Here is a 13,551-nt window from a genome sequence, read left to right as displayed (position 1 = left end):
CTGGTGATCGTCAGGCGCCATCTGTCTGCTCAGGGGTCTTTCCCCGTGTTTCTAGGCTCTTCAATTCATGGGGAGGGGGAAATACATGTGTATGTGAGAGGAAATGGGATGGAATGGGCAACATTACTGACATTGAACTGTGAATAGTAGTTACTAGAAAAATGGATCCATGACAGGAGGTGGTTTGTCTACAGCAAAATACTAGACTAGATATATTTGCTGTGGTGTATTGGTAAAAACAAGTAATATTTGCTGAGTTATTACCTTAATATTGCCAGGCCCTAGAAAAAAGCACTTTTATACTTCACAACCCTGTGAAGTAATAGTATTAATATTACTCGTAGTTAAAGGAAACCCACAGTCAGAAAGGTTAGTAACTCCCCAGCCTCATCTGGCAAATCCAGGTCTAACTTGAGAATCCAGACTCTTAGCTTTGTATGCTTGGGACAGAAATCCTTTCCCTGTGTATCAGTGGAACCTTGGTTTGTAGTATTTGCTGATTCCCATGGTGCAGATATTCCCACTGTGGCTGATTTCAAGCGACCAATATGTCACCCCTGAATGCACACCCAGGATAGATGCTCAAGAGTCTGATCCTGCAAACCAAGGCCGACCAGCTCCAGCACAGCCTTTGTGGATGAGCTGTATTTTCCTTCATCTCCCCTTAACGGCTTCTGGAGCATCACTGTCATCCTCTAGTAGCCATGGAGCCGGCAGTGATGGGACAGAAGAGTGTTAGGAACCTGCCCCCATGAAGGCGTGGGGCGGGGGCTGGTTAGCGCACTGCACAGCCCCGTGGGCCTCAGAGATGCACTCTGGCCCTTTCACTAGGGTTCCCACGTGAGACGCCACGACTGCCCTAGGTGGGTCTGAAATGATGCCCTGTATGCCTCCGGAGGACCAGACGCCCGCTCTCCCCTTCCCTCCCTTAGAGACAACTTCTAAGGAACAGCTGAAGCATTAACACCTTGCTACAGTTTTCAGCAAAATAAGATAATGCTCTTGTCACTTTTTTTCCTTCTCCTCCGCACTTCACACTCCCACGACTGTTTTGCTCGCAGCTAATTACTCTGCTCTTTGACTAGTCACTCTCCCCTCTGTCAGCTTGTGCTGCCGCTCCAAGGCCAGAAAGAGCAGGCCTCCTGAAAACACACTGCCCTCCCTTCCCAGCTGCATGTTTCTCAGGGTCCCCTGGACCCGAGGGTCACAGGGCCCAGCTCCAGCGTGGGGATTGTATGTAATCACCAACATCCATGTATGCTCATTTGGAGGCATCACTAGTTTTAGAAAGGCAACGTTTTTTTGTTTTTTAATGAAAAGGCCAGTTTAATGACAATAAAATGGGGCTTCAGCAACGCCTATAAAGTCCAACTCTTCTTCCTGTCCTCAGGAAATAAGCAGACCCTCCATGATTTCTCCCATAGGAAAGTGTATTAAAGAGCAGATGGGACAGGGGAAGTAAAGCAAAGTTCCTGAGGCCCTACTATGTACGGGATTTTTTTTTTTTAAAGTCGTCATGGCAGCCTCATTTCCTTTGAAACCGTGAGCAGAATGAGGGTTGCAGAGGTTTAGTAACTGCAGAGTGAGCGTGGGCAACTAGGGTGAGGGCATGATGGAAGCAGTCCTGGCAGAAACAGGTTTGGGATTTAGCTGGGACTTCACCGGAAGGCTCCCCCCAGCGGGTGAGATGTCGCACTGCTGGAGCGGCCCCCACCCTGTCCATCACCAGTGGGAGTGTATAACCAGCTGTATGTCTTGGTGTCCGTGACCACTGACTTGAGCAGTCATTCTTGTGGCAAGATGAGAAATACCTAGATAGGGGATTCAGTTGTGATGCTTTGAATGGTATTGCATGGGAGTGGTGGGCCTTCATTCTGCTGAGGGCCACCAGCCTTTGGATTTATTTTCTTAATTGAAATATAGTACTCTTGCCTGGAAAATCCCATGGACAGAGGAGCCTGGTAGGCTGCAGTCCATGGGGTCGCACAGAGTTGGACATGACTGAGCGACTTCCCTTTCACTTTTCACTTTCATGCATTGGAGAAGGAAATGGCAACCCACTCCAGTGTTCTTGCCTGGAGAATCCCAGGGATGGGGGAGCCTGGTGGGCTGCCGTCTATGGGGTCGCACAGAGTCGGACACGACTGAAGCGACTTAGCAGCAGCAGCAGCATGGTTGATTTACATTGAGTGTTATTTTCAGATGTACAGCACCATGATTCATATTCTTTTTCAGATTTTTTTCCCTTATAGGTTACTACAAAATAATTGAGTATATAGTTCCCTGAGGAAAGCAATCAAGGGCCATTCAAGTGGAAAAGCTAAAATCAAGTTACCTAAAGGGACCAAATTATTTTTTAAGTAAGAATCGATTGCAAAGGTTTTTTCCTCCTTTTAAAAAACAAGTATTGCAAAGTGCAGCAGCATCCTGCTTTAGAGTGAGAAGGGCTGTTAGAAACCATCTGGTTCAAGTCTCTAGTTTTTTTAGATGAGGAACTTTGGTTCAAAGAAATTGTTTTTTTTTCCCCAAGCCAAAATCACATGGTTTATTAGAGACATAGCTGTCCCCAAGCACCAAACTTTTCTGATTCAAGAGTCCAGTATTGTGATGTTCTGTTCAGTTATTATAGCGGAGCCAGATTAGTTCTAGCCAGTCATGAGCTGTAAGCATCAAGAGTTTTTGTTGTTCAACGCCAGATTTTACTTGGAGTAATATAACACAAATCCCTTTGTGAATTTTCATACATGTCATGAAAAGCCAGCTTTTTATCTTTGTCCTTCAGTGTACTGCCCACTTCTGGATTCCATATATCATTCTTATATCTTACAGAGATGAGTAAGGGAGCAGAAGCTAGTGGTGGCCTGCCGCCATGGAGGTCAGTCAGAAGTGGCAGGATGGCAAGGGTTTAGCACTGTGTAATCTGTGCTTTTCAGTCTCTGTAAATGCATCTTCTCTCCCTGCTTTGGCCTTATCATACTTAATTCTATAATTATGGAATATGCAGAAGGTTTCTAGTAATATGCTAAGAGTGGTGGGGATGAAATACAGACTATAGAGAAGACAAAATCTCCGGCTTAATGGGATCTTTTGACCAGTTTTAGTTTTAAATGTGATGCAGCTTAAAGAGTACTTGAACTAGAAGAAAATAGAGTAATTATGAATTGCAAGTCTTTCATTTTACAAAGAAACTACGGCCCCAAAGCTGATATTGTCTATTTGGTATTATGTTGTTATTGTTTCTATTTTATTTATTTACTTACTCTTCTATCCTGATGCAGTATGGGCTGCAATCAGCCTATGAAGCTATAGAATTAAAATTCAGTGAGGGGATCTCTGTGTATGTGTGGAAGGGGGTAGGGAAACGGGGAAGGTAAATTGAAAACATGGCCTAGGGGAAAATTTTTGAAAAGTTAATACCCCAGGATACATGGTAAAGTTCAGTACATATTCTGTACTTGTGTTGGTTCCTAGCAGCCAACAGAAAGGGGCGTAGATGGTATGGTCCATTGAGTTTATAAGTTAAATAGACCGTCGCACAGAAGAAGCAAAGCTCACCATGACTTTGAGGTGGAGAGAAACTTTTCCATGTATTATCATAAATTTGTGTTAATATTTTTTTGGCAAGCTGCAACATTCTTGCATTATATTTCCTGATCCAGAACCCTAAATAATGTATGATCAAAAATGAAAGATGCATATATACTACAGTAGCACCTGTGTTAACAGCCAACCACATGGCGATGGCATATTTTTGTCAGAAATATTGAATCAAAGCTGGATACTATATCAGAGCCTAAGGTGATAATCTCTCATTTCAGAGAAAAGGGTTCATTATGTAAGAAGTCAGTAACTTCTGAAAGTAATGTCAAGTGGCCATGCAGTGTTCTGCAAACTGCAGGGCGTAGCTTTAAATAGATCATGAAATCCGTTTAGGAGGTTGTACCCAGTGTATTTTTTTCTTTAATGAAACGGATTAACACGGAATATAGCAGAATGGAAGCTATCAGAGGAGGGTTGTGTGTATTTATGGTTGTGCTGTATCACGGTGTAAAATGTACTTTTCACCCAGATTGTGGTCCAAAAAGTTCAAAAGCCATTGTCATCCAAGCATAAAAGGGGCACAGCAGAGTCTTGGGCATAGGGTCGGATTAGGGTTGACCTAGGCTTTGGCGGGAGTTGGAGGGAGTGGCAAAGAAGCTCTAAGCAGAGATGCCCGTTGGAGGCTTGGGCTGAGGCTGAAGAGGGCAAAGTGACGTCACTCAGTCGTGTCCGATTCTCTGCGACCCCGTGGGCCGTAGCCCACCAGGCTTCTCCATCCATGGGATTTTCCAGGCAAGAGTACTGGAGTGGGTTGCCATTTCCTTCTCCAGGAGATCTTCCCGACCCAGGGATTGAACCTGGGTGTCCTGCATTGCAGGCAGACGCTTTACCCTCTGAGCCACCAGGGAAGCTGGTGGACCCAAGGACCCCAGCAAATCCATGTGCTCCAGAAGCAGTGCTTTTCAAAACCTGCGGCTGTCCTGGGGATGAGGGAGAATGCATTTGTGGTTGTTGGGAGTCTTACCCTGAAATACACAGGCAAGGTCATGAGAAGAGGGGACCGTTCCATCAAGCTCATTTTCCCACCAACAAGAGCCCCTTCCCCAGATCAAAACCAGGCCTTCAGCTGGAGGCTCTTTGGACATGCATGTCCAGTACAAGAGCCGTGAGTCACCTGTGGCTACAGAGCCATTGTAATGTGGCTGGTCCCAAAGGAGCTGTGCTCTTAAGTGTAAAATACACTCCAAATTTACAAGGATGTAAAATGTCTCATTAATTTTCTAAATACTGATTTATTGATCGCTTGTTGAAATGATAGCATTTTGGATATATTGAGTTAAATAAAATGTATTCTTGAATTGACTTTACCTGTTTCATTTTGCTTTTGTAATGTGTCTGCTGAACATTTAAAAATTACATACATGGCTTCTGTCGGTGGCTCATATTGTATTTCTGTTGGGCAGTGCTGGTCTGGACTTTGCTTATGCTGCCTCTAAATTTCCTCTTAAAGGACTGTTTTGCTATTACTCTTAACCTTTCCTTTCAAGAATTTTCCACATGCTTCTCAATCTTCAAAATGTCTTTAAGAAAAAGTCTTTTTTTTTTTTTTTTTCACTTAGTGATGAAATTCAAATGCACAGTTTGAGTTAATGCTTTGGTGAGAATAGATTTTTTCCCCAGTAATTTGCCTATCAGTCAAGTCAGTGATGGATTGAACCTTCCTTGGTTGTTTGGGGAAAGAAGATGGGTTCTTCCTTTCTTAAGGTTTGGGGGTTGGGGTGATGGCACAAAAAGAGGGTAAATGATGGGAAACAGTTGTGTGCCTGCCATTCATTTCACTTAGTCTGCTGCCTGGGGACGGCCCTGCTATGAGAGATTTTTGGCTTTCAGGGGGGTGGGAGGAAGGCCTGATTTTAGAGTATGCTTTGTTCCCCAGCAATTTGATAATTTTTGATTTGATAATTGCTAATTTCAATAACTTGCACTTTTTTTTTTCTCCTCCTGAGCTAAATTTGGCTCTCAATTTGGATTTCAAGATTTCTCCCTACTTATTTTTGACTGTCGGGATTCCAAGAAATTCGAAACCCTTTTCGATCCTTAATCATAAGGGAAGGATCTAAAGCTTCCTTGTGATTAAGGATGGAAAGCCACCTGTTTCCTGCGAGGCCCCATCTTAGAGGTCTGCTCCCCCCAGATACTGTCCCGGCACCGTCCCTCCCCACGTCTCAGTGCTGACTCTAGCCCTGCTCCACCCGCACCCCCACCCCTACCAGGGTGACCATAGGTCTGTCCAAGATTCCATACCTCAGGTCCAGTATTTGGAACTGAGCAAAGGAAAATACGGGTATAATGCTTCCGAGGATTCTGGTTTTTGAAAGGAAAATGATTGTAGGGCCTCATGGTTGAAAGATGGTTTGAAACCGGAAATGAGGCGTTTGCCACTTTTTAACTGTTCGTGAGAATCCGTGTGGTTCTGCCAACAAGCAGAAGCGATATTGATGTTTCTTCTGTCTGTGCCCTCGCCCTAGGAGTTGCTCTGAGACCTACCGCATGCCAGTGATGGAGTACAAAATGAACGAAGGGGTTTCCTACGAATTCAAGTTTCCCTTTCGAAATAACAACAAGTGGCAGAGGAATGCCAACAAGGGGCCTCATTCGCCTCAAGTCCCGTCCCAGGTGCAGAGTCCCATGACCTCGAGGCTGAACGCCGGGAAGGCAGACGGGAAGATGCCTCCTCCGGAAAGAGCCGCCAACATCCCCCGCAGCATCTCTAGCGATGGGCGCCCGCTGGAGAGGCGGTGAGTGTGTCTTCCTAGGTGTGCCCTGAATCTCTGCCCCAGATTTAAATATCTCCAGGCGAGAAGTACCAGTGTTTGAGCTACCCGTATTTTACGAGAAATCAAAAATTAAAACTGAGATGCGTGCACTAGTGGTCTTCAAAGCATGGTAGCGTTCCAGAAGCCAGCAGGATAAATGAAGATGTGTTCCAGCAAAGCATTCGGCCCTGTGTAATGGCATCTAGGCTTTGCTCTTTCATTTTGCTGTGGTTCCAACGGAAATCATCATTGCACACTTATGAACTAGAACTTGGCAGTCTCTTTGAGGTGACATTGACCATATCATCATCTTTGACAGTCTTTGACTTGTAGGGGATTAGTGATATGATTGTAGCAACAGTGAAGGTTTTTGGTTGAGTGTCTGTGTTTGTGTTACTTTGTTATAAAGAATTGTGAGAAGGGAAAGCCTCTAGTATAGTACAAACATACTTTCCACTGTTCTGAATGCAGAAGAAAATAGTGGATGTCAGAACACTCAGCCCTGAGTAAAGTAATTAACAGGAGCTGGGGATTGAGGTATCCTAGAAAGTAACAGACCAAGGTTGCTTGTTAAATGGAAAGTCACAGTGGATTCCCTCACAAATCATAACTGGTTAATTCTTTCTTAACCAGGACGCCCTAGCATTTTTGTCTCAAATTCCCTATAAAATGCAGCACCGTGAACTAAAAACCTAGGGCAAACATTAAAATAGAATAGGTACTCTTAAAATGTAAATACATATGGACTGTATAATTTTAAGTCATTGTACTATAAATTCAGATACTCCAGATTGCCTTGACTGCAGTTTAGCTCAGTGACCTTTTAGTCCTCTGCTAGAAGAAGCTGGCTTCTGTCTGTGCACGCACTGCCATTTCCCCATCATTGGAAACCTGCTTGACTGGATCACATCTCTGCATGTTTTTGTGGTCCCCACACTACAGAGGGGATCAGGAGCCCTCAGAGCTGGCAGGGAGAAGTCTCTGTTCCAGAAGCTGCTGTGGGAAGAAGAAAGGTCCCTATGGAGCCAAAATGTGAGCCTGACTCCAGCCAGAACAGGGCGCCAAGGAAAACGTCCCAGCGATGCTTCAGAAGTCATTGGTTCAGACTGAGAGCAGAAAGTTGGAGATTTTCAAAACCACACTGTGATGTCTTTTATCTTAAAAGACATAAAACATTGTCACTTAACTATTTCAGAAATACTAGAATACCATGTAGAAATAATCTGATCAAAACAGGCAACCAAAAAAACCATAGTTGTCTTTCTCAAATTCCTCATGTAATCCTGGGGATTTATTTACAGAGCCTTGCTATTTATCTCAATAAAAGATTCCTCTCCCAGAGTGGCTACATTCCCATCTGGACTCCTCTTGCTTTCATTATTTTCGGGAAGGAAAAGCATCCAAGCGATCGCTGAATGAATTCTTTGTTCTGCACATTCCAAACTTGGCTCCCTCTGAGGTGTGTGTTAGCTGGAACTCATGATTTGGCCCACATTTTGAAAGATGAACCTAGGAAACCGTTGTTTAGAGAAGGACCTTTTGTTCCTCTCAATGCTATTTTCTTTCTTTCCAAGACAATCATCAGGATTTTATGAGTGAAATCAGTTTCACGTTACTTTCTGTGATATTCCATACAATAAAATAGCAGAATGTATTTTGATGCCATGTTGAATTTAATTTCTGCAACAGAAACTAAAGCTTATGGCTGAATGTTCTGACCTCTGAAAGTGAAAATATTTTTTGTAGCTTATTATCTTCTTAGGATGCAGGCAAGTGCTATAGAATGCATCACTCCATTTATAGATGTTCTTTCTGTGGGTGTTTGTGTGTACCTTTCCCATAACTCTACTCAAAGGATAGGGAATTCTCATGCTGTCCCTGTAAGACTGTAATAATAGCCCTGTGGCTCTCCAAGGCGCAAGAAGAAAGTGGCAGAAGTGAGGCTACCAGTGGTTTTTTGGAAAATTTAACCTCTGCTGAGTCCTCTTAGTGTCACATGTCCTTTAAGACACTGGACTAGGATTTCAGATCTAACGATGGAGGGTTTGCAAACGCTAAGCTCTAAGTTTTCAGATTATTTGTCGCCTCTTCATTTTAAAGGGTGTGGAATTAGATGGCTGTTCTTCTCTTGTAAAAATGTAAAAGTTTGGTGTCCTATCCCATCATTCCTAACTTTCAGTAAAGCAGTATTTCTTATTTAAGTTTTAACTTTGAGGCATACATAGAAGGTATTATTTGAGAAACTTTATGTTGCTACTGTTTGCCGAATGAGTATTCAGGACTCCTGATGTTCACCAGGAATACTTCCCAAGTCCTCCATTAAGACCTAGAGTCATAAAATAGACCTGAGAATATCATTTCCTCCATGAAACATAGTAAAATAAAACTAAAAAATGTAAGCATTCCCTTCCTAGTTCTACTGAGAACAAATTACCTTACTGCAACATGGACGTGATGCTCCTGGCTGGCCATACCTCCCCATCTGACTGTCTTCCTTCATCCCAGCCCTGCCCCTTTGGTACCATCTGCCTTTGTACCTGGCCCACCTGTAGAGTGATACGGACCTTTCGGATGTATCACAAGTGGTCAAAACTGATGCCACAGTCTGCCATTCCTTGAATCTTACCTTACCAATAGTGGCGTAAGCCTGATACTGAGACTAAAGGATGGTCCCTTGGTATCAGTATAGGATTGGTTCCAGAACCTCCCTGGATACCAAAACCTACAGCTACTCAAGTCCTGTAATTAACCCTCACATCCTCGGCAGGTCCGCAGGTCATGAACATAGTAGTATATGTATTGAAAAAAATTTCCTGTAAAAGTGAGCCTATGCAGTTCAAACCCATATTGTTCAAGGGTCAGCTGTATTGCCTTTACATGGTTGGTTTGTTTCATTTTTTTTTTCTCCCCCAGGTCAGGCAAGTTGTATTAAACTGTAGAGAGCCAGCTTATTTAGGATGAAGTGTACAGCCACCTCAAGCCTACTCTGCACATGCTACACAAACCTGCCTACTTCATTCACCATGACTGGACACAGCACAATTCATTTTAAATGAAAACTGAATATGCTGCTTGTAGAAACTTAATTTACTGCTTGTAGAAGCATAGTTTTCTTGAATTGTATGCAAGTTCTCAGACTTAAAGGTCATTAGAAACAATTAAAAAAAAAACTTGTGGAACAGATTATCCTTTTTTCACAATTTTTATGACAAACTCAAAGGTGTTGGTATTTGGAGTTTCTAACAAGAATTATTTAACTGAATTTTGCTCTCTATACATTGATTAGAGAAACTGACACAATAGGAGTAGATGACCCATTTGCCATCTAAGTAGAATAAAGTCTGATTAGATTTGGTTTAAATATAGGAGCTTTATGCTATCTAGGTGGCCTTTCAAGTATAGAATTTTATGGTATTTGTGGGAGAAGTTCTTATTGACAGAATTCTTATTTTTGTTCAGTAGCTAAATTGCGTCCGATTCTTTTTGACCCCATGGACTATAGCATGCCAGGCTTCACTGTCCATCACCAACTCCGAGTTTGCTCAGACTTATGTCCATTGAGTTGATGATGACATCCAACTATCTCCTCCTCTGCTGCCCGCTTCTCCTGCCCTCAATCTTTGCCAGCATCAGGGTCTTTTCCACTGAGTTGGCTCCTTGCATCAGGTGGCCAAAGTATTGGAGCCTCAGCATCAGTCCTTCCAATGAATATTCATGGTTGATCTCCTTTAGAATTGGCTGTTTTGATTTCCTTGCTGTCCAAGGGACTTTCAAGAGTCTTCTCCAGCACCACAATTCAAAAGCATCAAGAACTGACAAAATTAATATTTAACAAAAACAGGTGATATGGTGCAATCTCTATTTTGGCCTCAAATTCATCTTGAGTGTAAGGATAATACTGAAATTAAGTTAGCTGGCTGTGGCACACTGAACTTAACACATTACTGTGTTTAAACATAGTATGGGATTAGTAATAAAACCCTGATCTGTGTTAATGTGCTCAGAAAAGCTTAAGTATTTTAGGGGCTTTGCATAAACAACAGGCATGTTGGCATATAAAAGAATTTTCCTTTCTCCTTTTTATAGATGAAGTATTGCCAAGCTTTCTATAAATATTTAATGTCAGATCATACTGAACCAATGCTCCTTTTGCATTTTACCTGGATGCCATCCTCTCCTCGTTTTTCCACTGCATTTAGCTTTCAGCAGCTGGATGGAGTGTTGCTTCGTAAACAGAGTTACAGCTGGCTATGCTTGCAGCCTCCCTAATACCCTCCTCTGCAGATGTCTGCACTATGCAGGGCTTGAAGATCATGCCTAGAGGATATTGTTGAAACAAATGCAAATAGTTCTTCTATTTCTGTTTCAGTATCCATTAAACAAAAACTCCCCTTCCCCCACCCGTAGGCCTCTACCATTCTACTTTCTGTGAATTTGACTGTCTTGGTACCTCACATAAATAGAAGATTTACGTTAGTGGAATCATCCATTGTTTGTCCTTTTGGGATTGGTTTATTTCACTTTAGCATAATGTGTTCAGGCTTCATTCACGTTGTAGCATATGTTGAGTTTTCCTTCTTGCTTATTAGCTCAGGTTACTGTAACAAAATACCATAGATTCTGTGGCTTATACAACAGACATTTACTTGTGGAGTCTGGAAATTCCAAAATCAAGGTTCCAAAAGGTGTGGTTCTTGGTGAGGACCCTCTTCTTGGCCTGTAAAAACCTTCTTGCTGTGTCCTCACATGACAGAGAGAGGAAGCTCTGGTTTCTTGCTCCTCTTATAAGGGCACTAATTGCATCATGGGGGCTCCACCCTTATGATCTCATCTTAACCTAATTACCTCCCGAAGGCCCCACCTCCTAATGTCATTACACTGGGGTTAGGATCTCAACACATAAATTCGGTGAGGAGTGAGGGTGGGAGGATCCCCGGGGGGCACAGTGGTAAAGAATCCACCTGCCGATGCAGAAGCTGCAGGAGACAGAGGTTTGATTCCTGGGTCAAGAAGATTCCCTGGAGGAGGGCATGGCAACCCACTCCAGTGTTCTTGCCTGGAGAATCCCATGGACCGAGGAGCCTGGCGGGCAAAGAGTCAGACACGACTGAGCGCACGTGCACGCGGGTGGGGGGAGGGGCACGTTAAGTCTGTAACCTTTCCCCTTTTCCAGACGGAGTGATATTCCATTGTGTGTACCACATTGTTTATCCATTCATCCACTAATGCACGCTTGGGTAAATCAGTTTATTTTTATAAAATTAAAAAGCAGGTAAAAGTGAAACACTACAATCTGATAAAGCCATAGAACCGAAGCTTAGATTTAAGTAGAATTTTTGCTTTTTATTGACTAAGTTTAGAATACTGGTATAAAAAGTTATATTGTGAGTAAAGCTGTCTACTGTTGACTCAAAGTGAAATGTGAGTTGTTCTTGATGGAATTTCCTATCATTGGTTTCAATTAGGTTGGAACTGAATTATGGCCATTTTATTTGTCAGCCAAGATAAGGTATAAAGCAGAGAGCTAGCGGTACTCAACTTAAACTCACCCAGCTCTTAACCCTGCTTTGCCCCCAGCTCTTCAAAGGAGTGAGTGCACTCTGGCATCCGCACTGGCGTCACTTTAGATGATTTGCAAGTTCACACTTCTAGAAAGGGCTTTCCAGGTGGCGCTCGTGGTAAAGAACCCATCTGCCAATGCTGGAGACCCGAGAGATGCAGATTCGATTTCTGGGTCAGAAAGATCCCTTGGAGGAGGGCATGGCAACCCACTCCAGTATTCTTGCCTGGAGAATCCCATCAACAGAGGAGCCTTGCGGGCTACAGCGCGTGGAGTCCCAAAGAGCCAGACACAACTGAAGCAGCTTAGCACTCATGCGCTTTTAGATGGGAGTATGAAGGTGTTTTCTATTCACGCGTTCAGGAAAGGGACGCAGTGGCCTGAGCCTGGCACCCCTCCTGGCTCCCTCTCCTTTACAAACCGTGGAGTGACTCAGGGAACAAACCCAGGGTGCTATAAAGCTGAGGTTCTACAGTTACTCTGTTCCATCTGAGCTCGTCGGACGGGCCCGATACATAGTGGGTCTTAGAAAGTGGTAGTTGCGGTCTTGCTTGGTGTCATTTTGTGGGTGCTCTTCTAAACACAGCTGCCTGGGGTTGAAAGGGGGCTCTGGTTCCAGTTGGGGACTTAGGGTTGAGGGTAGAGCCGGCCACACCGGGCTCCTGAGTCAGTCTGCAGGTTGGCCTGCGTCCAGGCCATGCATGTGGTGAGTCAGTGTGTTTCCAAGGAGCGGGTTGTGCCGTCTTCAGCTCCAGTTAACCTTGGTGAGACAGAGGGTGAGTTCAGGAGGCCTGCTGTGCTGGGAACAATCGTGGCGAACTGTGCAGTTGTGGAAGGAAATGCTGCAGAAACCATCTGGTGAGTTGGAATAGCCTGAGAGATGAGCTTGAAAAAAGTGGTTGTTCTCTGGGAAGAGGAGCGAGGTGAGCCGTGGGCGTATTATTCTGTGTCAGAGAGTTGTTCTTCTGAATGTGTCCAGCCGTGGGGTCTTGCCCTCTTATCTCTTTTAAGGGAGTTCTGCCTTAGGAACCACCCAGGGAGGCCTGGCCTGCCCACACCTTATGGGAAGGATCTGAAGGGCCCATGGTGGCCCTGAGGCTTCTTCCAGAAGCACCCCTTGTCCATCCCCCACACCTGCCAAGGGGCAGGCCTTCCCAGAAGCCAGATGTGACCCGTGTCCTGCCTTGTGAGAAGGCAGCAGGAGTCCTAGGCCCTTTGTCCGATGAGGGCACATAACCCATACAGACAGATTTACCATCAGGAATTTAAATAACTCTCAGGGGTGAAAAAAGTGTATCCTGCTCCCTTATATCTGAAACCACTGACATTTTTCTTTAAAATTTGTCAGTTGCACTCCACATGTAAAAAATTTGGAAATTAGTGATACTGAAGACAGGTGAGCTACCTAGACCCACCCCCACGGTCATCAGTGTGACATTTTCCCATAAGCATCTTGTTGGGAACCTGGGGTAATGGCCAGTCTGGCCAAGGTCTGCCTCCACTCATGGCGATCCCTCCCTCCGTGTGGTGAGAAAGGGGCAGCCTGCCATCCACCTGCGTTAAAATATTGGCCATTCCGGCATTCTTACGCGGAAAATTCCACGGACAAAGGAGCCTGGTGGACCACAGCCAGTG

At 44.1% G+C, this 13,551-nt stretch overlaps 1 protein-coding gene across 15 annotated transcripts in view; it reads left to right on the top strand.

Annotated features, from left to right (window-relative positions):
• SIPA1L1 (signal induced proliferation associated 1 like 1) overlaps positions 1-13,551 on the top strand; it is a 385,127-nt gene that overhangs the window by 316,263 nt on the left and 55,313 nt on the right. For all 15 annotated transcript variants that reach the window (XM_070377614.1, XM_070377620.1, XM_070377612.1 and 12 more), the window contains one exon: positions 6,069-6,338. In XM_070377614.1, coding sequence (XP_070233715.1) covers positions 6,069-6,338 — 270 coding nt within the window. The remainder of the gene's footprint in view (positions 1-6,068; positions 6,339-13,551) is intronic.

Source organism: Bos mutus, chromosome 10 (genome assembly GCF_027580195.1).
Source record: "Bos mutus isolate GX-2022 chromosome 10, NWIPB_WYAK_1.1, whole genome shotgun sequence".
NCBI classification, from domain to species: Eukaryota; Metazoa; Chordata; class Mammalia; order Artiodactyla; family Bovidae; genus Bos; species Bos mutus.
The sequence above is the reverse complement of the archived record's forward strand: the minus strand, read 5'-3'. Positions and strand labels throughout refer to the sequence as shown.